This window comes from Symphalangus syndactylus, chromosome 7 (genome assembly GCF_028878055.3).
Source record: "Symphalangus syndactylus isolate Jambi chromosome 7, NHGRI_mSymSyn1-v2.1_pri, whole genome shotgun sequence".
NCBI classification, from domain to species: Eukaryota; Metazoa; Chordata; class Mammalia; order Primates; family Hylobatidae; genus Symphalangus; species Symphalangus syndactylus.
The window spans coordinates 10,710,162-10,737,669 of record NC_072429.2 but is presented as its reverse complement, the minus strand read 5'-3'; the positions used below and the strand labels follow the sequence as shown (position 1 = coordinate 10,737,669).

Sequence of the window (27,508 nt, the reverse complement as noted above, 5' to 3'; positions counted from 1 at the left end):
CAACCCCCCAAACATAAGCCCTTTTTTTTAGAGGGAAGAACTAATAAAGCTTTGCTTTCCATGAGGAACCAATAAGTGTTTTTCTTTTCAATAAGAAAGCTAACTGACTTACTCCCCTCTTCACTTTGCCACCAGGAAGCTCAGAGCCAAAATTTCAGTTCAGGCATTCAATTAGCTTTGTCCCTACATTTCAGAGGCTTCTTGGTTGGGACATTAAATGACAGATTATAACATTTAAATTCTTTCTGAAATTAAAAAAAAAAATACAAAACTGCAATTCAAGGACATAATAATTTTAAAAGTCTTAGAAGTTCCATAATAACAAAAGTCAGTTTATTAAATGCTCAATTCTCAAAATTATATATATGTATATATTTTTTAATTATTTTAAAAAACTTCCACGCCCTTCCATTCCCCTCCCCTCCAAACTAGGTATTGTCCAAGTTGTATCAAATGCCACAAAGTCTACCGTGTACCCAGAAGCAGAGAAGACAGGAGGTCCAGAGGACAAGGTATGCTGGGGTCACTACTCGCACTGCAGAGTCCACACGAGTTAACTCATGCTGGGGGCAAAGAATGGAAAGAGCTAATACACAGACAAAGCAAAAGAACAAAATGGGCGGCCTGACCAGAGACGTTTACAATTTATACCAACTTACAAATATTTAGGGTGCCCACTAACTCCGAGAGAACAGACCAAACTAATCACATGAAGGAAAACCTCCGCCGGGGCCTCCTCTCCCTACAACCTCCTCTCAAGAATCATTAGGAAGCCCAAACAGCTTCACAGTTCCGGCTTCCCGGCTGCTGTCATATTTGCCGTCTTTGTCATCACAGGCAAATGCCAGCAGAGGCCTTTTGGGGTGCCACGCCACTGTGAAGGTCGGAGACTCACACTGTACCTCCCATAGTTTGTCCCCTATAGAAAACAATAGAGAGAAACCAATCAATACGTTCAAAACGAAGGACACATTCATTAAGTACTTACCTGTATTAACTCGTTTAATCCACCTACTAATCCCATGAGATAGATACAACTATTACCTCATTTTACAGAGAACCCCCAGGCACAGAGAGCCCACAAGCCAGCGGGGGACAGAACAGGTTCTGAGCACAGGTGGGTTAACTCAAGAGCAGGTCACTGAGCAGGAAAGTGTCTCTGCGTCACAGGGACATGCAGTTACATGAAGGATCTGCATGGCTGGATGCTGGACAACGTTCACCACAACGTGACTAACGGGCATTCTTTACATAGTGGAATTTCAAGTTCTTTACTTTCCTCTTCGAAGTTTTCTATATAGTTTTAATCTTTTTACGAAGAGTGTCACAGATTTCCAAAAACAATAAAGCAACATTAGAAAACAAATCTGAGGAAATTCTTTTGTAAAATGAATACTCTCCTCCCATTTTTCTATTTCCAGCTTCTGTTGTTTTTAAAGGAAAAACTTTATAATTCCTTAAATTTTAAAAAATATTTTTTCAAGTTCATATACAGGCAAAAGATAAAGAGAAATATATCGCAACATTTAAAACAGGTGGTATTTAGATAGTGGGACCCCAAGTGATGCTTTTTTCTTCCTCCTACTCTGTAGTTTGAAGTTTAAATATTTAGGGTGCCCACTAACTCCGAGAAAACAGACCAAACTAACCACATGAAGGAAAACCTCCGCCAGGGCATCCTCTCCCTACAACCTCCTCTCAAGAATCATTAGAAAGCCCAAACAGCTTCACAGTTCCAGCTTCCCGGCTGCTGTCATATTTTTCTAAATCACTTTCCTCAGAACTGCCTGTTTTATTTCTGAACTCTTTGCTTCCTCACCACCTGGCAGTGACAGTCAAAACAGAAACACGCTTGTCTAAAGGAGACAAATTCATTCATGATCATGCTGGTGAAGTAGTCACGTGCAGAGATGAGATCACTAGAGAAGTCCTGACTGCCAAAGGTGAAAGACGGTAGATTCTCATGAAGTTACCTGTCTCCACTTCAGCAATGTCAATAAAATGATCTTCCGATGCTGACGCCAGCATTTTCCCATCATGGCTGAAACTGAGGGTCCTTACAGGCCAATCCAGCCTATGATACAGAGTGGACAGAAGAGACGAGAATTACCAAGTAAGAGGAGGGAACAATGTCACTCATGATGAAGTAAAATTAATGTACCCAACAAGGAAAGTGCTGATAGAGTCACTTACCTGGAAAAGCACCGAACACACACTAACTCATCCACATCCCAGAGGCTGACCAAAGCATCTGCACTTCCTGTGGCAAAGTACTTCCCCATGGGGTCAAATTTGATACAGATGCAGTTGGAAGGATGGGCGTTGATGGACTGCACAGGCTTCAGTTCTGGGTAGCTGAGAAAAAAGACAGACAGCGATCAAACTGCAGAAGAGGACTGTGGTGCTAAAACAATAATAGGAGACAATGAAGAAGAAAAGCATAGATAATGGACCACCACCAAGAACTGTCATTCAAGATAACATTCCTGAAATAAAAAAAGATTTGAACTACATTATTTAAAAAGCACAACACATACCTGAGGCTACAGAACCAAAGCTACCAACATCGAGACAGAGACTAGTAAAATTAGTGGACTTTAAAGAAAAAGAAAATTAGATTATCAGGCTTTCTGACAGCAACACTTGATGCCAAAAGAAAATGGAGTACCGTATTTAAGAAAGATACACAAGCAAGAAAATGAGTCAAGGATTTTTACATCCAGCAAAACAGAATTTCAAATATAATGATACAAACAATAAGCACAATAACGTTTTATAAAATCTGTAAGTTTTATAAGTACATAAATAAGTTGTAATAAAAACTCCAGGAATAATGTTCCCATGAACACTTCCCGAGGAATCTTAACTAGAGAATGAGCTTCAATAAAAAAAAAGACTAGAGACTTATAAGGCCTGGTGCTGAACACTGAATATACAGTTTCTTGCAAAAACTATACATGGTTTAAAGAGAGGGTATAATATGTAACATCTGCACATGCTTACAATATATAGTACTATTTTTTTAATGGGGGAAGAATGGAAAGAGCATATGCAAAAAGCAAAAACATTTTTTGTTTCAAGTCATCACACTGGTGGTAGCGGCAGTAATACTGTTATTCTGAGACATCTATATGTTTACCATGGGATATAGGTAATAAGTAACCATCGGATATTCTAATTCTATGATCCCCTGTGCCCTTGAGAACCAGAATACTCAATTTGGAAGGAAATAAATATATTTGTAATATAGAAGAGGTTTAGTAAAATCCCTGGAGTCCTCAATTTTGATTGGAAGTTATCGATGTGAATTCATAAGGTATTTTATCTTAAAATATATATATATATATGTACACACACACACACATGTAATTCCTAGGCCAACCCAGCGGTAATGAACATTCCTAACTTCAGTATCATTTCTCAGTAAAAGAATGTAAGGCTCCTTTTTTTTTTTGAAGTGGAATCTCACTCAGTTGCCCAGGATGCTGGAGTCCAGTGGTGCAATCTAAACTTACTACAACCTCCGCCTCCCGGGTTCAAGCAATTCTCCTGCATCAGTCTCCCAAGCAGCTGGGAACACACACCTGCGTCACCATGCCCAGCTAATTTTTGTATTTTGAGTAGAGATGGGGTTTCTCTATGATTGCCAGGCCTCAAGTGATCCACTCGCCTCGGCCTCCCAAACTGCCAAAGTGCTGGGATTACAGGCGAGAGCCACCGCACCCAGCCAGAATGTTAAGGCTTCTTGGAGAATTTTCTGATTAAAGGTCTCGGGCAAGAAATGCACAAGATGAACTTGGAACATCTTAGCAAACCAGAGAGCAAAAAAACAGAAGACGATGGGATTATGTCAAAAAAGGTCTCAGGAACCAACTTGAAGAGGTTCTCATTGGCCAAAGATGGGATAATTTGAGCTTCAACAGGCATAACAATTACAAGAGATGGAAACACATCAACTATGTTTAAAAACATCAGCCCATAATGATTCTTTAAAAAAAAAAAAAAAAAAAACACCTAACTGGTCATCTTTGGACGTAGCAGGAAACAAAATCATTATCTGACAAACAGAGAGAATCAAAATTTTATCCTGCCTTCCCTAGATGAACTGCACTACTGGGTAACCAAATCGCAGATGAGAAGCAGCATCTCTTTATACAACAGTCCAACACATAAACAGCATATGGAATCAGCAAAAGCCAAACTGGGAGAATCTCCACAGGTTAACAGTCAGGTTTTTCAACAGCTACGTTTTAGGAAGTTTCTTCTGACTAATTTAAGAGACACAAAAGACATATCAATTTTTTTTTTTTAATGAGCAAAACTAGGGTAATCTAGGGGCTGCACATGTGGTAGATAAACTATGAAGAAACACCATAAAAGTCAGGATAGTGTTTGCTTTTGTGGAAGGGAGTTGTAATTAGGACAAAACACCTGGATGGACTCCTGGGATGGCTGGAAAGAACTACTTCTCAACTTGGGCGGGGTTGCACAAGAGTTAAGCCTAGAAGAGTTCATTAAGCTATACATTTGTTTTATATGGTTTTCAATATCTGTGTTTTATAATAAAAAGGTTTTTTTTCAAAAGTTATAGAATCCCCATTGCCTACAAAATAAAACCCAAGATACTAAGCATAAAATAAAGGCCTTTTATAATCTGGTCCCAAATTAGACTTCATCTTCCCATTATCATGCCCTCTCTTATTTCCCTTATCTGCCACCACTCCCCCAACAACCCTGACCTAACCACTCTCCAAATAAGTCATGCTCACTCACACCTGCTTTGTCAGTTATGTGGTTCCCTTTTGCTTATTCTTAAAATTCTGCTCATCTTTCAAGATCAAGCTCACAAGCTCCCTCCTTCAACCCCCCATATAGTATATACGTTCTTTCCATGGAATTTCACAGCAAACTCCTGGCCTCCCACTCACAGAACCTATCTCACTTGGCCTTGCATTGTTCACCTGGGATAGTGGAAGGCTAGAATTGAACAGACCTGAATTTCAGCTCCACAGTTTCATTCATTTACAGAACAAATATTTACTAAGATCCTACTATGTGGAGCAGGTACAGGACTAGACATTAGGGATTCAACACTAAACAAGGCAAACACCATCCCTACCATCACGGAATTCACAGTCTAACAGGAGACATGGGCAAATAAACATGCAATTAGAATATAGAAAGAAAAGTGCTTCCTACAGAAAGTATATAAAACAAGCTTCTAACCTACCTCTAACCTTGGGGCAGAGGGAGAGCTTCCCTGAAGGGAAAGTGATATTTAAGTTGAAACTTTCTAAGAGTACGAATTAGCCAGTCGGGCACGGTGGTTCACGCCTGTAATCCCAGCACTTTGGGAGGCCGAGGCGGGCGGATCACCTGAGGTCGGGAGTTGGAGACCAGCCTGACCAACATGGAGAAACCCTAAACTACAAAAAATACAAAATTAGCCGGGTGTGGTGGCGCATGCCTCTAATTGCAGCTACTTGGGAGGCCGAGGCAGGCGAATCGCTTGAACCCGGGAGGCAGAGGTTGCGGTGAGCCGAAATCACACCATTGCACTCCAGCCTCGGCAACAAGAGCAAAACTCTGTCTCAAAAAAAAAAAAAAGAGAGTATGAATTAGCCATAATTCAAGGTGCATCCAGTTCTAGCACACACTAGCTGACTACTGATGTAACCTCTCACCCTCAGATCCTCATCTGTCAAACGAGAAGCAAACCATCAACCCCTAGAATTTCTATAAGGACTCAGTAAAATATAAAGTGTATAAAATATACAGCTCAAATGTACTTAAGACAGGTTAGGATTCTCTCTTACTATTTGTGTTTTAAGCTCCCTCAGGATAGACTCACATCTAATTCATCTCCATATCTGACACAGCACAAAGACATGACAGTCCCCTAAGCTAGACCCCCTCACCTGAGGATGTTGATACAACCATTGCCATTTGTCAGGAAGAACATATTATTGTCATTGTTCCAGGAGATTTCGTTGACCTCGAACTTGAACTGCTCTTCTGCTTTGGAACGGTGTGTCTTGGCATCAATAAAGGTCACCACATCATCCTTGTTGCCTACAGCGATGGTCTGCCCATCAGGACTCCAGCAGATATTAATGTTCTCCCCTGGGAACCCAGACATAATTAGCAAGATAATCTGTTTGCTCATAATCTTCCACAAGTTTACTGTGCTATCCTAGAAAGAAGACCAGAGCTTTCTTCAGGGCTTACTCATTAAAGTCCTAGACAATGGAAGGGAGCTACCACTTATGATTCAACAATGAGTCCGGAACATTCATCTACACATTTCCCTATTTGGTCTTCACAACACTCCTCTAACATACACTTTATTATCTCCATTTATAAAATCTAAGATTTTATAGATTTCCTTCTATAAGACGAAGGAAATAGGAGATAAGAAGACAAGCCAAAGTGTCAAAGCTATGAAGTCACACGGCCAAGTTTTTTTCTTTTTTTTTTTTTTTGAGACAGAGTCTTGCTCTGTTTGTTGCCCAGGCTGGAGTGCAGTGGCGCGATCTCGACTCACTGCAAGCTCTGCCTCCTGGGTTCACACCATTCTCTCGCCTCAGCCTCCCGAGTAACTGGGACTACTACAGGTGCCTGCCACCATGCCAGGCTAATTTTTTTATATTTTTAGTAGAGACGGGGTTTCACCGTTAGCCAGGATGGTCTCGATCTCCTGACCTCGTGATCCGCCCGCCTCGGCCTCCCAAAGTGCTGGGATTACAGGCGTGAGCCACCCACCCGGCCGAGCCAAGATTTTAAACCCAGATTTGACCCCAAAGCCCCCTTTTCTCTTACACCAGCATTTCTCAACTCTAGCCATTTGCATGCCAACATCACAATTTTTGTCCTATCCATTAAACACTATACTTGTCTTTATTCAATATTTTTCTTAAAATTGATTCAAAAAAATTTACTTAAATAAATTTAGCAGCCAGCTGTGGAGGCTCAAGCCTGTAATCCCAGCACTTTGGGAGGCCAAGGTAGGCAAATCACTTGAGTCCAGGAGTTCAAGATCAGCCTGGACAATATGGCAAAACCCATCTCTACAAAAAATTAGCCAGGCATGGTGGCATGTGCCTGTAGTCCCAGCTACTCAGGAGGTTGAGGTGGGAGGATGGCTTGAGCCCAGGTGGAGGCTGCAGGGAGCCAATATTGTGCCACTGTACTCCATCCTGGGTAACAGGGCAAGACCCTGTCTCAAAAATAAAAATAAAGGCCGGGCGCGGTGGCTCACGCTTGTAATCCCAGCACTTTGGGAGGCCGAGGCGGGCGGATCACGAGGTCAGGAGATCGAGACCACGGTGAAACCCCGTCTCTACTAAAACTACAAAAAATTAGCCGGGCGTGGTGGCGGGCGCCTGTAGTCCCAGCTACTCGGAGAGGCTGAGACGGGAGAATGGCGTGAACCCGGGAGGCGGAGCTTGCAGTGAGCCGAGACTGCGCCACTGCACTCCAGCCTGGGCGACAGAGCGAGACGCCGTCTCAAAAAAAAAAATAAATAAATAAAAAAATAAAAATAAATAAAAATAAAATAAAATAAATAAAAATAAAATAAATTTAGCTTCAACTGAATAATAAATTCTATGAGCTAGTTCTTCTAGTAGACATTAAAATATTTGCAAAACTGGTTTTTAATGTTCACCCATGCATCACCTGAATCACTCATGGATCAGCAGCTGTATACTTGGGGAAAAACCACGCCATTCTGCCTCCAGAGATAAGTCTTGTCAACAAAGTCCAGTGGCCCACACTGAACACATCAATTAAAAATCTCACCAACTTTTTCCATTCTAAAATGCATATTTTCTCACATTTTAGTATCTATACTGTATCTTAAAATGTATCAGAAAGCATTTCAAAATTTTGGGTGTATCACAGTTATTTACCAACTTTCTTTCCTAATGGAACATCTTATGATCAATGAAAACTCAGAGTCCCATACAATACCGGCCTCAATACTTACAACAGAGCCTATAAATGTACTGCACAACTTTCTCCCAGATCACCAAGACCATCCAAGTTTCAACCATTCTAACTCATCAGAATTTTCCAAATTTTCCATGCCTTTGCACATGCTGTTCCCTCCTGGAAATGCCCCATTCCCCACCCACTGCACCCTGACCACTCAATTCCTATGGCTACCCTAAAAGTTTGCTCAAATTTGGTGAGGCCTTCCCTGGCTCCCCTAGGCAGACTTTTGTTTTCATTTCTATTCTGGGTTTCCACCTTGCAGACCTCTCCATTATAAAATGAACCATATCTTGCTATGTTATTTGTATATATATGTCTTCTCCCCGCAAGGGAGGTCCTTGGAGCTGGAAACTCTTATTCAGCTCAGGATGTCTCATACACAGCTGAGTGCCAGGCACAGAAAAGATATTCGGAAAATGGTTGTTGAATGAATTCAAACAGCTTATCTTCCTGTTGCCCTCTCTCTGAATAGTCACCTTTAGTGTTCACAGTGGCAATGCATTTTGTAGTCCTCACATCCCAGATGCGAATGGTTTTATCTCCGGATGCCGTAACAAACAGGTCAGGATTACTTGGATGCCAACAAAGCTGGTCCACACTATCCCCATGTCCCCGATAATTGTTTTCTTTGACCTGAAAGAACAGAATCCAGATGTGACTTCACATAGATGTAGCTGCCTGAGCATGTAACTTTATAACCTTATTCAAACCAAAGTATGCTGGGTCGAGTAAAGATCTGGGTAATTCAGAATCCAGTTCTTCCAAGCCCTTTCTCCCTTTTCTTCTCTGCAGTCCTTCTGAACCGTTTTTCTCAGCTTCCACACCTATGCACTTACTTTTGTGACCTCCCTGGCTTCCTCCTCCTTCCTGGTTTCTCACCCTTACTCTACCACCAACGTTCCTAACCCGGCCGCTCATTCCCACGGGACGCCCTATGACTTTCAAACGGGCCCTCCTCACCACCACCACCACCACAGCCCCTAGCCACTTCTTACCAGCACACCATTCGACTCCAAACGGGTAAGGCTCCCACCGCAGCCCCGTCCCATCCACTCTCTCCTCACCTCCACCCGCCACCGCCAACCTCCTCACTTCCACACTCTCCACACGCCCCCAATCTTCCTCTCCTCACCCCTCACGACCCCGTCACCCCCACACTCCACCTTCTCCCCACTCCCTCCTCATCTCCACTCTCCCCCTTTCCCCTTCCCTCAAGCCCACTCTCCTTTCACCCCTGGGGCTCCGTTCGCCCCCATTCGCTCTCCCACTACCGCACCTCACTTCACCACGGCCCCTCTCCCTGGCCTGGGCCAAGCCCCGGCAGCTCACCAACCGGTCCTTCTCCAGCAAGAAGACGCTGGCCGTCTTGTCGAAGGACCCCGAGGCTAGGCGACGCCCGTCGCAACTCCAGGCCACCGAGTGCACCTTGGCGCTGTGCGCCAGGAACTCGCGCGTCTTGCTGTGGCCCCGGAACAGCTCCTGCATCCCAAGCACGTAGCGCGACGGGCCGCTGCTCACTGAGCACCACGGGGCCATCGAGCCGGGGCCGCTCTGGCCCAACGCCGAGGGCCCCATGGCTGCAGCGGGGACAGCCATGCCGAGCTCCCAGCTTCCAGCTCACAATACGGCAGCAGCCTCGAAGGTGCAATCAGTCCTGGCGCCGCTGCCGCACGCATGCGCCGGGAAGAGCGACGGCCCCTCTACGCAGGCGCGCTGTACCCAGCCCCGGAAGGGACTACAAATCCCGGTATGCAGCGCGTGCCCGCCTCTGCTTACTTAGTATTTTTTTTTTTTTTTTTTTGAGACGGAGTCTTGCTCTGTCACCCAGGCTGGAGTGCAGTGGCGCAATCTCGGCTCACTGCAAGCTCCGCCTCCCGGGTTCACGCCATTCTCCTGCCTCAGCCTCTCCGAGTAGCTGGGACTACAGGCGCCCGCCACCACGCCCGGCTAATTTTTTTGTATTTTTAGTAGAGACGGGGTTTCACCGTGGTCTCGATCTCCTGACCTCGTGATCCACCCGCCTCAGCCTCCCAAAGTGCTGGGATTACAGGCGTGAGCCACCGCGCCCGGCTTATTTGGTTCTTTTAACTCCAAATATGCTTCACACTTAACGATTCCGAGTTTTTTTAGTGTTCTTATTTCTTCCTTACTTATTCCTTGGTAGATATATGTGTATCCCTGTTTAATCGAATAAAAGAACCAACACTAACCTTCTAAACAGTTAACGCATCACCTTTCTTGTGGGGTTGTTTCCTATTCCCTAGTCCCCTCCCTTAAGAGCAGCAAGCTCTGGGCTTTTTGCTGGAGAAGGACCAGTTGGTGAGCCTGTCCCATGAAAAGGGCTAGCGGGTGTGGAGTGAGGGAAGAGGTGTTAAGAAGGGGTCTGGAGGGTTGTTTTTTTTTAAATAAAAATGAATTTTTTGTTTTTAAAAGGTAATGGCAGAGGCGTGTGAACCAGATCAACTCTATCTTAAATAGGAACTGAGTAAAATGAGGCTTAAACCTACTGGGCTGCATTCCCAGACTGTTAAGGCATTCTAATCACAGGATGAAATAGGAGGTCAGCACAAAATATAGGTCATAAAGACCTTGATGATAAAACAGCTTGCAGTAAAGGAGCCGGCCAAAACCCACCAAAACCAAAATAGTGACGAGAGTGACCTCTGGTCATCCTCACTGCTACACTCCCACCAGTGCCAGGACAGTTTGTAAATGCCATGGCAACGTCAGGAAGTTACCCTATATGGTCTAAAAAAGGGAGGCATGAATAATCCACCATTTGTTTAGCATATCATCAGGAAAAACCATAAAAATGGGCAACCAGCAGCCCTCGGGGGCTGCTCTGTCTATGGAGTGGCCATTCTTTTATTCCCTTTACTTTCTTAACAAACTTACTTTCACTTTGCACTGCGGACTCGCCCTGAATTCCTTCTTGACTGAGATCCAAGAACCCATTCTTGGGGTCTGGATTGGGACCCTTTTCCTGTAACAGTATTACATGCACATGATTGTAAATATAAAAATAAAAGATATAGCGTGAAAAGTAAATGTCCACCTGCGTATCCACCCCACCTCTCATATCTCCCTTAAACCAGTGGCTTCTTGCTGGAGAAAAAAGGGGTGGTGAGCTGCCAGTGCCAGTCAAGGCCCTGGAGAAGAGCTGAGGGATGGGGGAAGGTTTTGGTGGTGAGTAGTAGTGGTAAATGTGTTTAAAAACCCAATTTTTAAAAGACAACAGGTGCACTTGGTAACAAATATAAAAAGTATAAAAGAGAATAGACTGAAAAGTTTCCCTCCATCCTGTGTCCCCAAACTTCTCTTCTGAAAATGTTAAATTTGTGTGGCCTTCCAGAGACAGTGTAAGTAAGCACCTTGGAGAAGTAGATAAGTGTGTGCATAACCTCCCCCAACCCACTGCCAAAAAGGTAGCATTCCTTACACAACTTGTTTTCTATGGTAAATATGTACAGGAAATCATTTCTTGTCAGAAAATGCAGACGTCTCATTCTTCTTACTGGTTGCAGTCTTTATAGGAATATATAATAGTTTATTCAACTGATCCCTTCATGAATTTGCTTTTAGAACCATATTGCAGTGAATATCCCTATACAACCTTCATTGTGCACATCTGCACTTTTTTATTTGGATATATATTGCCAAAACACCTATGAAGAGGTTTAATAATCTATACTTCCACCAGCAACGTATAAGGAAGTGTCAGAAGGTCCTAGGTACTAAATGAGTACACATATAAAGCATGTGGCTCTCAGAAGGACCGTAGGAAATAAGGTCCCTATCTTTCCCCAATCTTTTCCCTACCCCATTGCAACCAGAAATTCTTGGAAACTACAAAGCTTTTCGGACTCCAAGAATACCAGTGAAGTCTCTAAAATCTTGGAGTAGGAAACTATTTGGTGTCTAGTTTTCTTCCTTACCCCCTCTTTTTCGAATCATCTTCATATATATATATATATATATACATATATATATGTATTTTTAGATATTTTTCCTACATTTTCTATATTTTGTATTTTTTTTTTTTTTTTTTTTTTTTTTTTTGCTGCAAAACTGAGGATTTACAAGTCCCTGTCCAAGATACAAAAACTGAAGTAGAAAGAGGTAAAATGTCCTGTTCCAAGTCACATGACTATCATGTGACAGAGCAAAGGTTAGAACTCAGAGGTTACTGACTCTAAAATCTACACTCTGATTCTCGGTATCTGAAATCATGTAAATGTGATTCTTTATATTTCTGCATTCGTTTTGTATTTTTGTATGTAATGTATATTTTTTAATTTTTTTCTGAGATTGTAATGCCTAACCTTGTTTTTACTTTAGCTCCCTACTTTAAATTTTCCCTGTTTGTCTCTTTAATCACCTAGCCTTGCTTCTCACGTAAATAAGACTCTCTTTAGCTGGGAAGGCCAGACAAACTCCAACTGACCCCTTAATTTACAAGACACTAAGGGCTCCTTACCCAACCTCCTTCCTCAAGGAGTTAACCTGTGTAAGCAGATCCTCAGCATTTCAAAGGAGCCCAATTAACTGATCAGGTACTGGAACAAACAATGTATGAAGTTCCCAGGGTTTTGCTCAAAGAGATAACAACATAAAGCCTTGAGTCTGTGTCCGGCATAGCATCCATATCTAACTCTAATGAAGGATTTAGAGCCCCGCACCTGGTTCTTGCTTTTTTTGTAACCATTTGTCTTTTAAATTGTTTATCTCTCTGTAACCATTTGCTTTTTTGATTCTTGCGTTTTTACTTCTGTAGAATTATTGCATTTGAGTTCCCCTCCCCTTCCTAAACCAAGGTATAAAAGTTAATCAAGGCCCTTCCTCGGGCCGAGAGAATTTTGAGCATTAGCCGTCTCTTTGGCCACCGGCTTAAATCAAGGACTCTTTGAGACGGAGTCTCGCTGTGTCACCCAGGCTGGAGTGCAGTGGCGCGATCTCGGCTCACTGCAAGCTCTGCCTCCCGGGTTCACGTCATTCTCCTGCCTCAGCCTCCTGAATAGCTGGGACTACAGGCGCCCGCCACCACGCCTGGCTAATTTTTTGTATTTTTAGTAGAGACGGGGTTTCACCGTGGTCTCGATCTCCTGACCTCGTGATCCGCCTGCCTCGGCCTCCCAAAGTGCTGGGATTGCAAGCGTGAGCCACCGCGCCCGGCCTAAATCAAGGACTCTTAATTCGTCTCAAAGTGTGGCGTTTTCTCTAACTCACTTGGGTATAATACTGTACTATGGGTTTGTTAAAAACTAAGGTAAAAGTCATTAAGAAAACAACACAAAGCATAAAAGAACATCTATTGAAATTACAAAAACTCCAAAATGAGTGGACGAAGATCCAAAAAAACTAATAAAATGTTTGAAAATTTACTTCAGCAATAAAATATAAGCTGACACAATCACATCTTGTGTCTTAAACAGGTTAAAGAGTATTTTTAAATACATCCAGGAAAGTCAAAATACAGAGGAAGGGGGTTCTCCAAAACTCGCACGCACCAGAGGCTCAATGGACGAGGGAAATCGACGGGGTGGCGGCCCTTCTGGAAGAACCTGCAACGCAGACAGAGGTTCCACGGTCACTAGGGGGGCACAGAGGCGGAGGGAGGCACTCCCTGGGGTGGGTGTGCAGGTCTCAGAGGGCTCCTCGGGCCCTGGAAGGTGGCCTTGGGGCCCTGGCCTCCCCAGAGTCCATCCACAGGGCACTGAGGCCTGTGCGCTGCTCTCTGCTGAGGGAGTTGTCTGTGCACAGGGTGTCTATAAATGTCCTGCAGGAGGCACTGAGCCCAGGCACGCACATGGGCGCCTTCAGGGCACTGGACCTCCAGATACTGAAACACAAAGAGCAAGGATCAACAGGCAGAGCCCCATGCCCCCGGGCCCTGGGAGGAGCTGGAGGTCTGATGACACAGGGCGGGGTGGTGACCTGCCCCACCACCCAGACCCTCCATGCCATCCAGACAGAAGAGCTGCACGTTAAATGTGTGCCGCTTCCTGGAGCACGTCATTGTTATCGCCCAATAAGACTTGATCCTTCCAACATCCCCACCAACCCTTCTATGCATTTTCATTTAAAAAATCATTAATGCTTTGCTAAAACATACATTTCTCACTTTAAATACATTCCAGCATAAAAAGATTATGGAAACCACTGTTTTAATGAGTAAAAAACTGGGTGTGTGTGACTGTGTGTGTGTGTGTGTGTATATATACACAGTGTGTATACATATAAAATACACAAAAACACACACTCATATATGTTAATTTCAAATTGGAAAATACATTTAAAAGAGTGAATCCCTGAATCCTGCCCTCAACTCCTCCTAAGTGAGCATGGCCCTGACTTGTCTTCAAGGGTTTTTTTGTTGGCATCTGACACAGACACAGAACCACTGATGCCCAAACCAGTGCTCTCTATACACAGAAGCCTCCAAACTCACCTTGAGAAATGCAGCCATGAGGCCACCCCAGGCACCGAGGGCTCCATGGAGGCTGGGGGGTCCCTGGGACTGGGCACATCCCAGCGGGTCTTGGATCCTGGCCTTTCCCCTTCTTGATGCCAGGACCTACCGAGTGCTCGCAGGTGTGCAGTGCTGGGCTGGGTGGGCTGCTTGTGTAGCAAGAAGCCTGGGGCTGCCTCCCTCCCTCTCACACCTCTCCCAGGAGGCATGAAACGGGGATTCATGATCAACCCAGTGGCTGCTCATGTTGAATTGGTGAAGCTCCCTCCCTGTTGTCTTCTGGGGACATGGAGGGCAGGGCTGGGTCCCCTCAAATGAGCTTAAGTGGCACCGCAGACAAGAACGCGCTGCATGGCCCTCAGAATCCTGCATCTGGTAGCCTGACTGGCACCTCAGCCCCTCCCTCATTAAAGCAGCCTATGGAGGGCTCAGCCCAGTGGGCTCAGGGGCTGCTACGGAGAGGGTGTCTGTTCCCTGGAGGATGTTCTCAGGCCATCCTTCACTTGCCTTTAGGGATTTCCAGCGTAAGTACAAAGGCCACAACAGGTCAGCTCAGGCTCTTCAGCAGCCTCATCCTTCAGCTCACTAGGTTTTCTGATGGGACAACAGGAGAGGGAGGGCAGCCATGGGCACACAGGCATTGTCTACCTTCCCCGGTCATGCCGCCCCAGCACACTCACGTTTCTGCCTCTTCAGTGTTTTTCTCCACTTTTTCTGCAGGTGCCAGGAGAGGGCTTGTTGGTATCTGGGAGGAAGAAAACAAGTGCGCATGTCCAGAGACCCCAGTGCAGCAAAAGCCCCGGGGCAGAGGGGGGCGGCCAGAGCAGACCCAGATGTCACTGGGAACCCTTCCTGCAGGGTGGGGCCAACTCTTCTGACCTCAGCCGGGATCCCTTCCTAAACCCTGTGGGGTTGCTCAACAAGATTCAACGCAGCAGCCTGGGGACCAGGAATCGAGGCAATGCCAAGACAGTGGGCAGGAGGGCTGCAGGGGGACTTTATAGACACTGAAGACCCAGGACATTGACTGTCACGATGAGATCACCCAAAAGAACCCAAAATAAGCACAGGACACACCGAATCATGCTAAAAACCTAAGTTTTTATTGGAGGACGTTTCTTGTAAGTCCATGTTGCTTGGCAATTAAGTGATTTTGCCCGAAGGAGAGAACCAAGCTGCTGAGGAAAAAGCTCACTGCCGCTCAGTGAGTGGCTGATGCTGTCATTTTCTTCTGCCATCTTAAATCAAACCTCAGTGGGGAACAGACTCCCACTCTAAATTCTCCCTACCAAGGACACTGTATAAGTCACCTATGATACATACGGTCAGATTCTCATCTCTTATTTTAATTCAAATAGGAGTTATCTTTTTTCTTTGACAAAAGCAGGTGGCCTGACCTTCAATGGTCTTGGGGCATCCTCATCTGATTCATATATGAATTCTTCCACGGGATCCTCCATGGAACCTAGGAGGACACAGAGTGATGGTCAGCAGGTGCAGGGGAGGAGCAGGGAAGGCTTTCTATCCCCGGGCCGCCTCATCAACGTGAAATAACCCATCTCGAACAGGGCACACCACCCAGGGCAGGCTGTGTGTCCCTGCAGCCTCTCACGGCTCCTGCCTCCTAATCTGATCTGAGCTCACTTGCCCTCCCTTCCTGAGTCCTTCCAAGGTTAGTTCCTCCCTAGAATTCACCTGTGGTGCTGCTGTAAATATCATCCCACTTAGCAACCTGTCTTTAAAGAGGAGACTTAATTATAACCAAAATATTCTATTTATTTCCTCACCATTTTTTTAAGGGAATGAAACAAAGCTTTGAAAATACTCAGTTTTCTTCCCATTTAAAGATAACTCCTATTTAGCACGTGCTATCTGTCCTTCCACTCTCTTTTCCATACGTGTGTGTGTGTGCGTGTATGTCCGTGGAGTCCATTACTGCTCACACTTACACTGGCTTTGACACTGGGACAGCCTGTCATGGGGAAAGAATGTGGGGGCACTGACCCTCTCTAACCCAGCTGTTTGAGATTCCAGCAGGGAAGAGGGGCACCAGGCTAACACCCAAGTTGTTTTTGACATCATGTTGGGCGCTACTTCTTGGGTGTTTGTATTACTAACCTGGAGCATTTCTAAGGCTTGTGGTCATCATGTTTTTTTTTTTTTTTTTTTTTTGTGGCAGGGTCTCACTCTGTTTCCCAGATGGAATGCAGTGGCACAATCATGGCTCACTGAAGACTCCACCTGCAAGGCTAAAGCAATCCTCCTCCCTCAGCCTCCTGAGAAACTGGGACTATAGGAGCACGTCACCACATCTGGCTAATTTTTGTATTTTTTGTAGAGATATGGTTTTACTATGTTGCCCAGGCTGATCTTAAACTCCTGGGCTCAAGTGATCCTCCTGCCTCAACCTCCCAAAGTGCTGGGATTACAGGCATGAGCCTCTCCATTGGGTCCAATCACATCTTTAAATACAACAGGACATATCCTGATTGTTCTCTGCTTTTGAACAAGAGCTGAGAAATGACACCACCACTGCAGCCAAAAGCCTGTGACTCCCCTATGTGGGTTTCACATTAAGGATCACCCCAAAGTCCACCGTATTGCTACCCTGCCTTTCGCCGTCACTGAGAATATGTTACAATGCTGGGCAGTGTGTGGGATCTCTCTAGGCTGTCATGCTTCCACATGCACACACAGATGCTGGAACTCCCTGGTGGGGTGACGAGTTATACCAGGGCCACGTGAGGACTGCGGAGTAGCAGCCCATCACCTCAACCTTTCACCCATTCCTGAGTTCACATTTGCCTTTTCCATTCAGGAAATTGAGAGCTTGGGAAATTCATCTCTCCACCATCTCCAATCTGAGAACGGGAGATGTTAAACTAACCTTCAGGTACAGCTGTGGTAAAGGATGAAGTGTTGACTGATGCGGGGATGGAATTTTCTTTCTAGAACATTGATCCTTGGGTCATGCTTTGCACAGAGGAACATGCTTTCTAGAGAAATGCACACACACTCCCAAAGGCATTCACCATCATTCCACACGGACTCTCTCCACACCTCCCCACCCCGATGCACCCTACTCCTATTCAAATGACATCACTGCTTCTGGGAACTGCAGTGGATGGCCACAGTTGTTGACTAAACTCTTCATTTTTTCACACCCAACTGCCCAACCTCATTTGTGGCAGGAAGCTCAAACCAGGATGGCTCTCCAGCAAAAGTAGGGAGGAAAGTGTCACCTTTCTCAACACTAAGGTATTTCCTTAGCAAATGGGTGACTGCAGAGTACATACCACTTGCCCCAAGTGCCGAGTCCCTCTGCAGACAGAAAGGAAAACACTGTGAGCCGCAGACCATGCTGTGTCCTGTGTGCACAGGTCTTTTCTTCAGTTGCCGACATTAGAAAACCAGACGAGAAATAGTGCTCAAGGCAATGGCCCCCAAATACAGCCTAGAAGACACTCGTGGAAATGCACAAGAGTTTTGTCTTAAGACTTTCGATATGATTTTTGTTGCAGAGTCACCATTATTTTCAAACAGTAAGCATTTCTCCTGAGGAAAATGTTATCTGCATAGAGTTGGTAACTGAAGGTGCCACCTATGCATGTGCCATCTGGGGCCAGCTCCTAGTTGGTCATGCACTCTCACATTTTCCCACCAAGAAATTCTGTAACTTATATATAATGCCCATGGTAAGGTTTGCATATCTTAATTCAAATGAAATAGGAAGAAACCAAGAGAAATACAATTCCCATCTTAGTCAAAGAAAGATCTTACTTCGAAAACGGCAATGACTTGCTCTGAGGACTCCGTCCCAGGAAGCTCTGCTGCCACAGGCTTGAAACCTAGGAAACGTAAGAGTCGCTGTCAGCTCATGGGAGCTGCTGAAGAATCCCTCAGGCGGCCTTGAGTGCTGTCGACAGGGGGCTGGCGTGTGTGGAAAAGGTGGGTTAACAGCACGGGCTGAGCAGCTGCTGGCCGTCCTCCTTAGTGGAGAAGGAAAGCAAAGGAGGCCGTCAGGAAAGCCCTGGGAGACAGAGCCTTGGCTCTCTAGCTAAGCCACCCTCATCGGTGTGAAAGCTGATCTCAAACAGGGTACACCATACAATGTGGCTGTTTCAACAACAGCATCTCAGGGAGCCTTCTATTCAAACCTGAGCTAAGTTGTACTTTTTTTTTTTTTTTGAGATGGTCTCGCACTGTCACCCAGGCTGGGGTGCTATGGTTCAATCACGACTCACTGCAGCCTCGACCTCCCAAGCCCGGGTGGATCCTTCGCCTCAGCCTCCAAGTCACTAAAACTACAGATGCCCCCATCGTGCCCAGCTGATTTTTTGTATTTTTTTTTTTGTAGAAATGGGGTTTTGCCAGGTTGCCCAGGCTGGTCTCGAACTCCTGGGCTCAAGCAATATATCCACCATGGCCTCCAAAAGTACTCGGATTACAGACGTGAGCCACAGCTCCCGGCCTGTGCTGCCTTCCCGGTCCCTTCTGAGGGCATTTACTCCCAGGACCCACCTGCACTGCTGTGTGGATCACCCCTCCTAGAAGATTTCTTACATCATAAAATCAGCCCTTTTTTTAAAAAATATGTAATTCAGCCAAAATATTCTACAACATTTATCTCACATTAATGACCACACCAGATCCCACTGTAAAATGTAGCTATTCCTACCCGGTGTTAGATGACCACTAAGACCATCCTGTAATGACAGTGCTTAAAATCTCTACAGGCTGTCATACTTCCACATGCACACATAGGTGCTGGAACTCCCTGGTATGCTGATGAGTTATGCCAGGGCTGTCTGATAAATGCGCAATAGTAGCCCATCGCATCCATGTTTCATCCATTCTTGAGTTCACATTTGTCTCTTCCATTTAGGAGACCAAGAGCTCGGGAAATTCATCTCCACACCATCTCTATCTGAGGAGTGAAGACCGGAAACTTACCTTCAGATACAGCTGTCATGGAAGATGAAAGGGTTGATTGATGTGACGTGTACAATGGTGATGAATTTTGATGAATTTTTGACCAGACTGGGATGCTCACAGTTCTTTACTAGACTTGCCCTCCCTTCCTGAGTCCTTCCAACATCATTTGCTCCCTAGAATCTACCTGTGGTGCTTCTGTGTGTATCAGTCATTCTAGAATATTTTATACTTGGTAAAAACGGTATTTGTTCAGAGAGATTTCATTCCAGCCCCAATATTCTACATATTCACCAACGTTTTGTGTTAAAGACAATAAAACAAAGCTTTGAAAATACTCAATTATCCTCTATTTAAAGATAACCCCTACTTAGCAAGTGCTATCTGTCCTTGCACTCAACCTTCTCAATGCAATGTCTGTATGTCAGGAGTCCCTTGCTGCTCACACTCACACTGGCTCTGACACTGGGAGAGAACGTCACGGGGGCAGCAGGTGGCAGCACTGACCATCTCCAACCCAGCTGTGCAGGAGGTTCCAGCAGGGGAGATGGGTGGGAGGCCAACACCCAAGTTGTTCCTTGGGATGATACTTGGCGCTATGTATTGATTGTGTTTGCTATGTAACTAAAGCATTTCTTTCCTTCTTTCAATAGCGGGTCTCTGTTACCAAAGCTAGAGTGTAGTGGCATGATCTCTGCTCACTGGAACCTGTGCCTCCTGGGATCTAGTGATCCTCCCCAGTCGGCCTCCCAGGTAGCTGAGACCACGGGTGGGCCACCACGCTGAGGTAGTTTTTTGTATTTTTAGTAGATACGAGGTTTCACCTTTCTGCCTCACCTCATCTCCAACTCCTGAACTTGCCTCAGCCTCCCTAACTACTAGGATTACAGGCATGAGCCACTGTTCCTGGCCAACTGGAGCATTTCTAAGACTTGTGATAATCATGTTATTAAATACAATAGAGCATGTTCCTGAGTATTCTCTGCTTTTGACCATGAGCTGAGAAATAACCCCACCACTACGGCCAAAACCCTGTGAGCTCGCTATGTGTGTTTCACACTAATGGCCACATCAAAGTCCAGTGTAAAATGTACCTACTGCTACCCTGGGTTAGGCAACCTTTGAGACCTCCCTACAATGACAGACAGTGTTTGGGACCTCTCTAGGCTATCATCCTTCCACATGCAGAAACGGATGCCGAACTCCCTGGACTAATGGGGAGTTATACCAGGGCTGGCTGGTGAATGTACAATAGTCACCCTTTCCATCAACTCTCCACACATTCCTGAGTTCACATTTGCCTCTTGCATTTAGGAGACTGAGAGCCTGGGAAATGTGCACCATCTCTATCTGAGGAGTGAGGATGCAAAATTTACCTTCAGGTACAGCTGTAGTGGAGGATGAATGGGTTAATTCATGTGAAGTGTGCAGTGGTGATGCAATTTTTTTTTAGGAAAATTGCTCCTTCGGTTGTGCTCTGCACAGGGGAACATGCCTTCTGGGGAAATGCCCCACAACTCCCAAAGACACTCCCAATCACTCCACACGACTCTCTCCTCCGTACGTCCCCACCCTGATGCACACCACACTATTCCACCTAAATGACAATCCTGCCTCCGCGGACTCGAGTGGATGGTCACAGTTCTTTACTGGACTCAGTGTTTTTTATACCAAACTGTCCAAATCCCATTTCTGTCAGGAAGCTCAAACCAAAGTGTCTCTCCAGCAAAAACAGACTAGTAAGTGCCACCCTTTGCAACACTGAAGGTCTATTCCTTAGAAAGGAGTGCTCCCAGAATACACACCTTTCTCCTCAGCCTGTTCCTCTGCCTGCATTGAGAGAAAGAAAAACACCATGAGCTTCAGACCATCCGAGTCCCGAGTGCACAGGACTTTTCTTCACTTGGTGACATTAGAAAACCAGATGGAAAACAGTGTTCAAATCAAAGGAACACACAAGAAGAACAGGGCAAACTGACTCGTGCTAAAATTTTTCTCGGACAATGTTTCCTCTCAAGGTCATGTTGCTCGGCAATTAAGTGATTTTGCCCCAAGGAGAGAATCAAGCTGCTGAGGAAAAAGCTCACTGCCACTCAGTGCGTGGCTGATGCTGTCGTTTTCTCCTGCCGTCTTAAATCAAACCTCAGTGGGGAACAGACTCACTCAGAATTCCCCCCACCAAGGACACTGTATAAGTCACCTATGATATATAGGGTCAGATTCTCATATCTTATTTTAATTCAAGAAGATAAAGCTAAGAAAGTAACTTTTGCCCAGACAAAACCAGGTGGCCTGACCTTCAGTTGTCGTGTGTCACTATCATCTCTGGTGTTCCTGAGAAGTCTCCTCAAGAGGGGATCTCTTGCCACTAGGAGGACACAGAGTGACCGTCAGCAGGTGCAGGGCAGGAGCAGGGAAGAAAGGCTTTCTAGCCCTGACTGCCTCATCAATGTGAAATGGCCCATCTTAAACAGGGCACACCACCCAGGGGAGGCTGTGTGTCCCTGCAGCCTCTCAGGGCTCCTGCTTCTTAATCTGACCCGAGCTCACTTGCCCTCTCTTCCTGCGTCCTTCCAAGGTCATTTCCTCCCCAGAATCCACCTGTGGTGCTGCTGTGACTATCATCCCTCCTAGAAGTTTTCTACTTGATAAGAAGCAGCCTTCCTTTAAAGAGAAGATTTAATTCCAACCAAAACCTTTTATTTTTTCACTATCCATTTGTTTTTAGGACAATGAAACAAAGCTTTGAAAATACCCAGTTTTCCTCCCATTTAAAGATAACCCCTATTTAGCACGAGCTAGCTGTCCTTCCACTCTCTCTTTTCCATACGTGTGTGTGTGTGTCCGCGGAGTCTGTTACTGCTCACACTTACACTGGCTTTGACACTGGGACAGCCTGTCATGGGAGCAGCATGTGGGGACGCTGACCCTCTCCAACCCAGCTGTTTGAGATTCCAGCAGGGAAGAGGGGCACCAGGCTAACACCCAAGTTGTTTTTGACATCATGTTGGGCGCTACTTCTTGGGTGTTTGTATTACTAACCTGGAGCATTTCTAAGGCTTGTGGTCATCATGTTTTTTTTTTTGTTTTTTTTTTGTGTGTGGCAGGATCTCACTCTGTTTCCCAGATGGAATGCAGTGGCACATCATGGCTCACTAAAGACTCAACCTGTCTGGCCAAAGCAATCCTCCAGCCTCAGCCTCCTGAGAAACTGGGACTATAGGAGCACGTCACCACACCCGGCCAATTTTTGTATTTTTTGTAGAGATGTGGTTTTACTATGTCGCCCAGGCTGATCTTAAACTCCTGGGCTCAAGTGATCCTCCTGCCTCAACCTCCCAAAATGCTGGGATTACAGGCATGAGCCTCTCCATTGGGTCCAATCACATCTTTAAATACAATAGGACATATCCTGATTGTTCTCTGCTTTTGAACAAGAGCTGAGAAATGACACCACCACTGCAGCCAAAAGCCTGTGACTCCCCTATGTGGGTTTCACATTAAGGATCACCCCAAAGTCCACCGTATTGCTACCCTGCCTTTCGCCGTCACTGAGAATATGTTACAATGCTGGGCAGTGTGTGGGATCTCTCTAGGCTGTCATGCTTCCACATGCACACACAGATGCTGGAACTCCCTGGTGGGGTGACGAGTTATACCAGGGCCACGTGAGGACTGCGGAGTAGCAGCCCATCACCTCAACCTTTCACCCATTCCTGAGTTCACATTTGCCTTTTCCATTCAGGAAATTGAGAGCTTGGGAAATTTATCTCTCCACCATCTCCAATCTGAGGACGGGAGATGTTAAACTAACCTTCAGGTACAGCTGTGGTAAAGGATGAAGTGTTGACTGATGCGGGGATGGAATTTTGTTTCTAGAACATTGATCCTTGGGTCATGCTTTGCACAGAGGAATATGCTTTCTAGAGAAATGCACACACACTCCCAAAGGCATTCACCATCACTCCACATGGACTCTCTCCACACCTCCCCACCCCGATGCACCCTACTCCTATTCAAATGACATCACTGCTTCTGGGAACTGCAGTGGATGGCCACAGTTGTTGACTAAACTCTTCATTTTTTCACACCCAACTGCTCAACCTCATTTCTAGCAAGAAGCTCAAACCAGGGTGGCTCTCCAGCAGAAGTAGGGAGGAAAGTGTCACCTTTCTCAACACTAAGATTTTTCCTTATCAAATGGGAGATCCCAGAGTACGTACAGTAGAGCTGAATCGCTGAGTGTGTCTGCAGAGAAAGGAAAACACTGTGAGCGTCAGACCATGCTGTGTCCTGTGTTCATGGGTCTTTTCTTCACTTGGTGACATTAGAAAACTGGTTGGGAGATAGTGCTCGAGGCAATGGCCCCCAAATAAAGCCTAGAAGACACTTGAGGAAATGCACAAGAGTGTTGTATGAGATTTTCAAAAATGATTTTTGGTTGCAAAGTCACCGCTATTTTCAAGAATGCATTTCTCCTGAGGACAATGCTCTCTGCCATGCAGTTTGTCACTAACACTGTCATCTATGAGTGCCATCTAGAACAAGTTCCAAGTTGGCAATGAATGGTCTCTCACATACCTCTGCCCACCAAGAAATTCTGTGGCTTATCTGTAAAGTCCATGGTAAGAATTACGTATCTTAATTCAGAGAAAATAGAAAGAAACCAAAAGAACTAAAATTCCCATCTCAGACAAAGAAAGAAGACTTTACCGAGTGTGCTGCCTGGATCAGGTCCCAAGAATCCAGCGAGGGAAACCGCCAATTCTGGCGGTAGAAGAAGCCTAGGAAACATAGAGTCACTGTCAGCCGTGGGAGCTGCTGAAGGACCTCTGGCAGCCTTGGGTGCTGAGGACACAGGGCTGGCGTGTGTGGAGGAGGTGGGTGAGAGCACGGACGGAGCTGCTGCTGGGACACCCTCCTTGGTGGTGAAGGCAGGCAAAGGACACCATCAAGAGAGCCCTGGGAGACACAGCCTCGGGTCTCTGGCGAAGCCACCCTCATCACTGTGAAGTAGGCACCCTCATCACACAGGCAGCACACAAATGCACGACATCACTCCAGGACAGGGTCTGCTCACAGAAAGAGGCCTGGAAAACGTCCTCTATTTTAAAAAAAGTTATCATGTTTAACATTCCTGAATCTACAAATGCTCCTTCTGCACTTATCATCTCTATTATTGGATTTTTTTTTTTTTTTTTTTTGAGACAGAGTCTCACTCTGTTGCCCAGGCTGGAGTGCAGTGGCGTGATCTCGGCTCACTGCAACCTCCGCCTCCTGGGATCAAGCGATTCTCCTGCTTCAGTCACCTGATATTATTGGATTTTAAAGCATTATTGTGGTGAAAAATACACAATATGTATTATTTTAATTATTAAGTGCACACTTCGGAGCATTAGTTCTGTTCACAATGCTGTATAGAAAACTAAAAACAGGCCAGGTGCAGTGGCTCGCACTGTAATCCCAGCACTTTGGGAGGCCAAGATGGGTGGATCACCTGAGGTCAGGAGTTTGAGACATGCCTGACCAATACTGTGAAACCCCATCCCTACTAAAAATACAAAAATTAGGCGGGTGTGGTGGTGGGCACCTGCAATCGCAGCTTCTAGGGAGGCTGAGATGAGAAAATCACTTGAACCCGGGAGGGTGGAGGTTGCTGTGAGTCAAGATCGTGCCATTGCACTCCAGCCTTGGCAACAGAGCAAGACTTTTTTGTCTTAAAGAAACAAACAAACAAACAAAACTAAAAACAATCTTAATTCAGTTTTCTTACCTTCTACCTTAGAAAGCTACAGAAAAAACTATAGTGTAATGTAAACCAGACATAAAAACAGAACAAAAAATTATTTACAGAAATCATTATAATAGAAATGATAAAAGAAACAAAACCAAGGGCTGCTTCATAGGAAAGATAAATAGAATTGATAAACCTCCAGCCAGGCTAACCACCAAGAAAAGATAGGAGACACAATTTATAAATAATATAAATAAAAGGAAGAATCATTCCTGTTGATCCCATTAATATCAAGCAGATAATAGAAGAATACTTAGAATAAATCTATGCTCACAAATTTGACAGCTTAGATAAAAATGACAAATTCCTTCAAAGGCAGAAACTATATCAAAAGTACCCAAAGGAGACTCAGATAATCTGAGTAGGCTTATATCTATTACAGAAATTGAATCAATAAGAACTTTTTTAAAAATGCATTTTTAAAAATGACTTTACTGAATTCTACCTAATTTCTTACAAGGGAAAACATAGTCTTATTATATAGACAACTGATTAAAATTCTAAACATTTACCCAGTTACATTTTAAAATTATGCCCATTGCAAAATCTGCACAAGAATGAGGGCAGCTGTATTCATAATCACCTGAACTGGAAGCAGCTGAGATGCTGCTCAGGCGGTGAATGCACCAACCCACACTGTTACAAGAACCCAATGGAATATGATTCACTGATAAACATTAGTAAGCCATTAAGCTACAAAAAGATACGAAAAATCTTGCATGTATATTGCGAAGTGAAATCAGTTAGTCCTAAGTGACTGCATACTTTATGATTCCAATTCTATAGAATTTGGGGAAAGAAAATCTACTGAGGCAGTAAAATAAATGATCTATGGTAGTCAGGGGTCCTAAGAAAAGAAGAAAGGGACTAAGAGGTGCAGCACCCGTCATGTTTTGAGTGCGAAACTTTTCTGTCTGGGTGATGAATGAAATTATGAGTTTGTCAAAATCCGTAGGCTGAACAACACCGGGTGAGCCTTACTGCAAACTCTAAACGTTCATTAAGATATCACTATTGCTTCAGCCACTATAACAAATGCACCACATTCATGTAAGATGTGATCACAAAAAAGATACTGAAGGGGGAGGGTATATGGGAACTTTCTGTACTATTTCCATTTTTATGTTAATTTACAAGTTTCATGTGACCTCCATTTGTTTGAAAATGCAGCAACATTATCTCAGGAAGAGTTCCATTTTAGCCAATGTCTAACAATCAGCTAAATATCTAAACCTTGCATGGAGGTGTTCTTTACTATTAAAAGTGAACCAAACTTGAAGTGGAAATACAGTCAGACTAATGACTGACTAGTGCTACACTAGTCAATTTGCACACATGAAATAAAGAAGATACAGTGTAGCAATGTCAGAGTGGTCTGAAGTGTGGGACACTGAAGAATGTGGAATCCTTATGCCCGCAAGGGTGAGTAACTGAATTTCCACAGTACCTCTACGTCGCTGTCCTTCAGGAGGCAAACTAGGATCAGAGCACATATCTGATCGGAATCTGTGCGTGAATTCCAGTTGATCCAAGTAATTCTCTGGGAAATGTAAGAAAATAAAGACAGCTGTTGACATCTTGCTGCAGAAGACCATAGAGAAATGAGGAATCGTTTATTCACAGTTCAACCCATTTCCTGGGTTCCCCGAGAACACTGTGCTGCCAGCAAGCTGCACTTTTCTTTTCCAAATGGGAAATGGGTTAAATCAGGGGTCCCCAACCCCTGGGCCATCGATAGTGTGTGGCCTGTTCGGAACCGGGCTGCACAGCAGGGGGTGAGCAGCTGGCTGGGAGCAAAGCTTCATCTGTATTTACAGCCGCTCCCCATCACTCCCGTCACCGCCTGAGTTCCACCTCCTGTCAGATTAGCCATGGCATTAGATTCTCATAGAAGCGCAAACCCTACTGTGAGCTGCACAGGCCAGGGATATAGGCTGCAGGCACTTTATGAGAATCTGATGCCTGATGATGGGTCACTGTCTCCCATCACCCCCAGATGGGACTGTCTAGTTGCAGGAAAACAAGCTCAGGGCTCCCATTGATTCTACGTTATGGTGAGTTGCAGAATTACTTCATTAATTATTACAATATAATATTAAAGTGCACAATAAATGTGCAAGAATCATCCTGAAAGCATCCTTCCACCCCACCCACATCCTTTGAAAAATTATGTTCCATGAAACTGGTGCCTGTTGTCAAAAGGGCTGGGGACCACTGGGTTCAATGTTTGATCCACTGTCCACTGTCACCATCTGCAGAGATAAGCCTCCTGAATCTGAGTTGGGTGTTAGGAAGAATTTGCACTGTGGATTGCACTT

At 45.0% G+C, this 27,508-nt stretch overlaps 2 protein-coding genes across 12 annotated transcripts in view; both read right to left on the bottom strand.

Annotated features, from left to right (window-relative positions):
• Positions 1-311: 311 nt before the first annotated feature.
• THOC3 (THO complex subunit 3) lies at positions 312-9,707 on the bottom strand. Its single transcript, XM_055285194.2, has 6 exons — positions 9,325-9,707; positions 8,472-8,628; positions 5,919-6,123; positions 2,194-2,355; positions 1,974-2,074; positions 312-919 (listed from the first exon to the last, which is right to left on the bottom strand). Exons 1-6 carry the CDS (start codon positions 9,589-9,591, stop codon positions 756-758), a joined length of 1,056 nt encoding a protein of 351 aa, XP_055141169.1. The 5' UTR covers positions 9,592-9,707; the 3' UTR covers positions 312-755.
• A 3,652-nt stretch (positions 9,708-13,359) lies between these two features.
• Positions 13,360-27,508, bottom strand: part of LOC129485990 (uncharacterized) — a 66,997-nt gene continuing 52,848 nt past the window's right edge. For 3 of the 11 annotated variants that reach the window (XM_063642589.1, XM_063642586.1, XM_063642585.1), the window contains 10 exons: positions 26,638-26,730; positions 24,110-24,180; positions 23,566-23,644; positions 21,694-21,764; positions 21,202-21,226; positions 18,245-18,312; positions 17,761-17,860; positions 15,862-15,929; positions 15,145-15,209; positions 13,360-13,556 (listed from right to left, as the gene is read on the bottom strand). In XM_063642589.1, coding sequence (XP_063498659.1) covers positions 13,442-13,556; positions 15,145-15,209; positions 15,862-15,929; positions 17,761-17,860; positions 18,245-18,312; positions 21,202-21,226; positions 21,694-21,764; positions 23,566-23,644; positions 24,110-24,180; positions 26,638-26,683 — 708 coding nt within the window. In that variant the 5' untranslated portion in view covers positions 26,684-26,730 and the 3' untranslated portion in view covers positions 13,360-13,441. Of the gene's footprint in view, positions 13,557-14,971; positions 15,059-15,144; positions 15,210-15,861; positions 15,930-17,760; positions 17,919-18,244; positions 18,313-21,201; positions 21,227-21,693; positions 21,765-23,565; positions 23,645-24,109; positions 24,181-26,637; positions 26,731-27,508 lie in introns of those variants that run through there. The other 8 variants (XM_055285204.2, XM_063642588.1, XM_063642587.1 and 5 more) reach the window with 8 other exon arrangements.

What these genes read in the sequence shown, in the direction of transcription:
- THOC3 (XM_055285194.2), bottom strand. Translation starts at nt 9,591, where the DNA reads ATGGCTGTCCCCGCTGCAGCCATGGGGCCCTCGGCGTTGGGCCAGAGC. An exon ending in TGCCACTGTGAACACTAAAG is followed by an intron (nt 6,124 to 8,471) that starts GTGACTATTCAG and finishes CTGGGTTCCCAG; the next exon opens with GGGAGAACATTAATATCTGC. An exon ending in TGTGTTCGGTGCTTTTCCAG is followed by an intron (nt 2,075 to 2,193) that starts GTAAGTGACTCT and finishes TCTGTATCATAG; the next exon opens with GCTGGATTGGCCTGTAAGGA.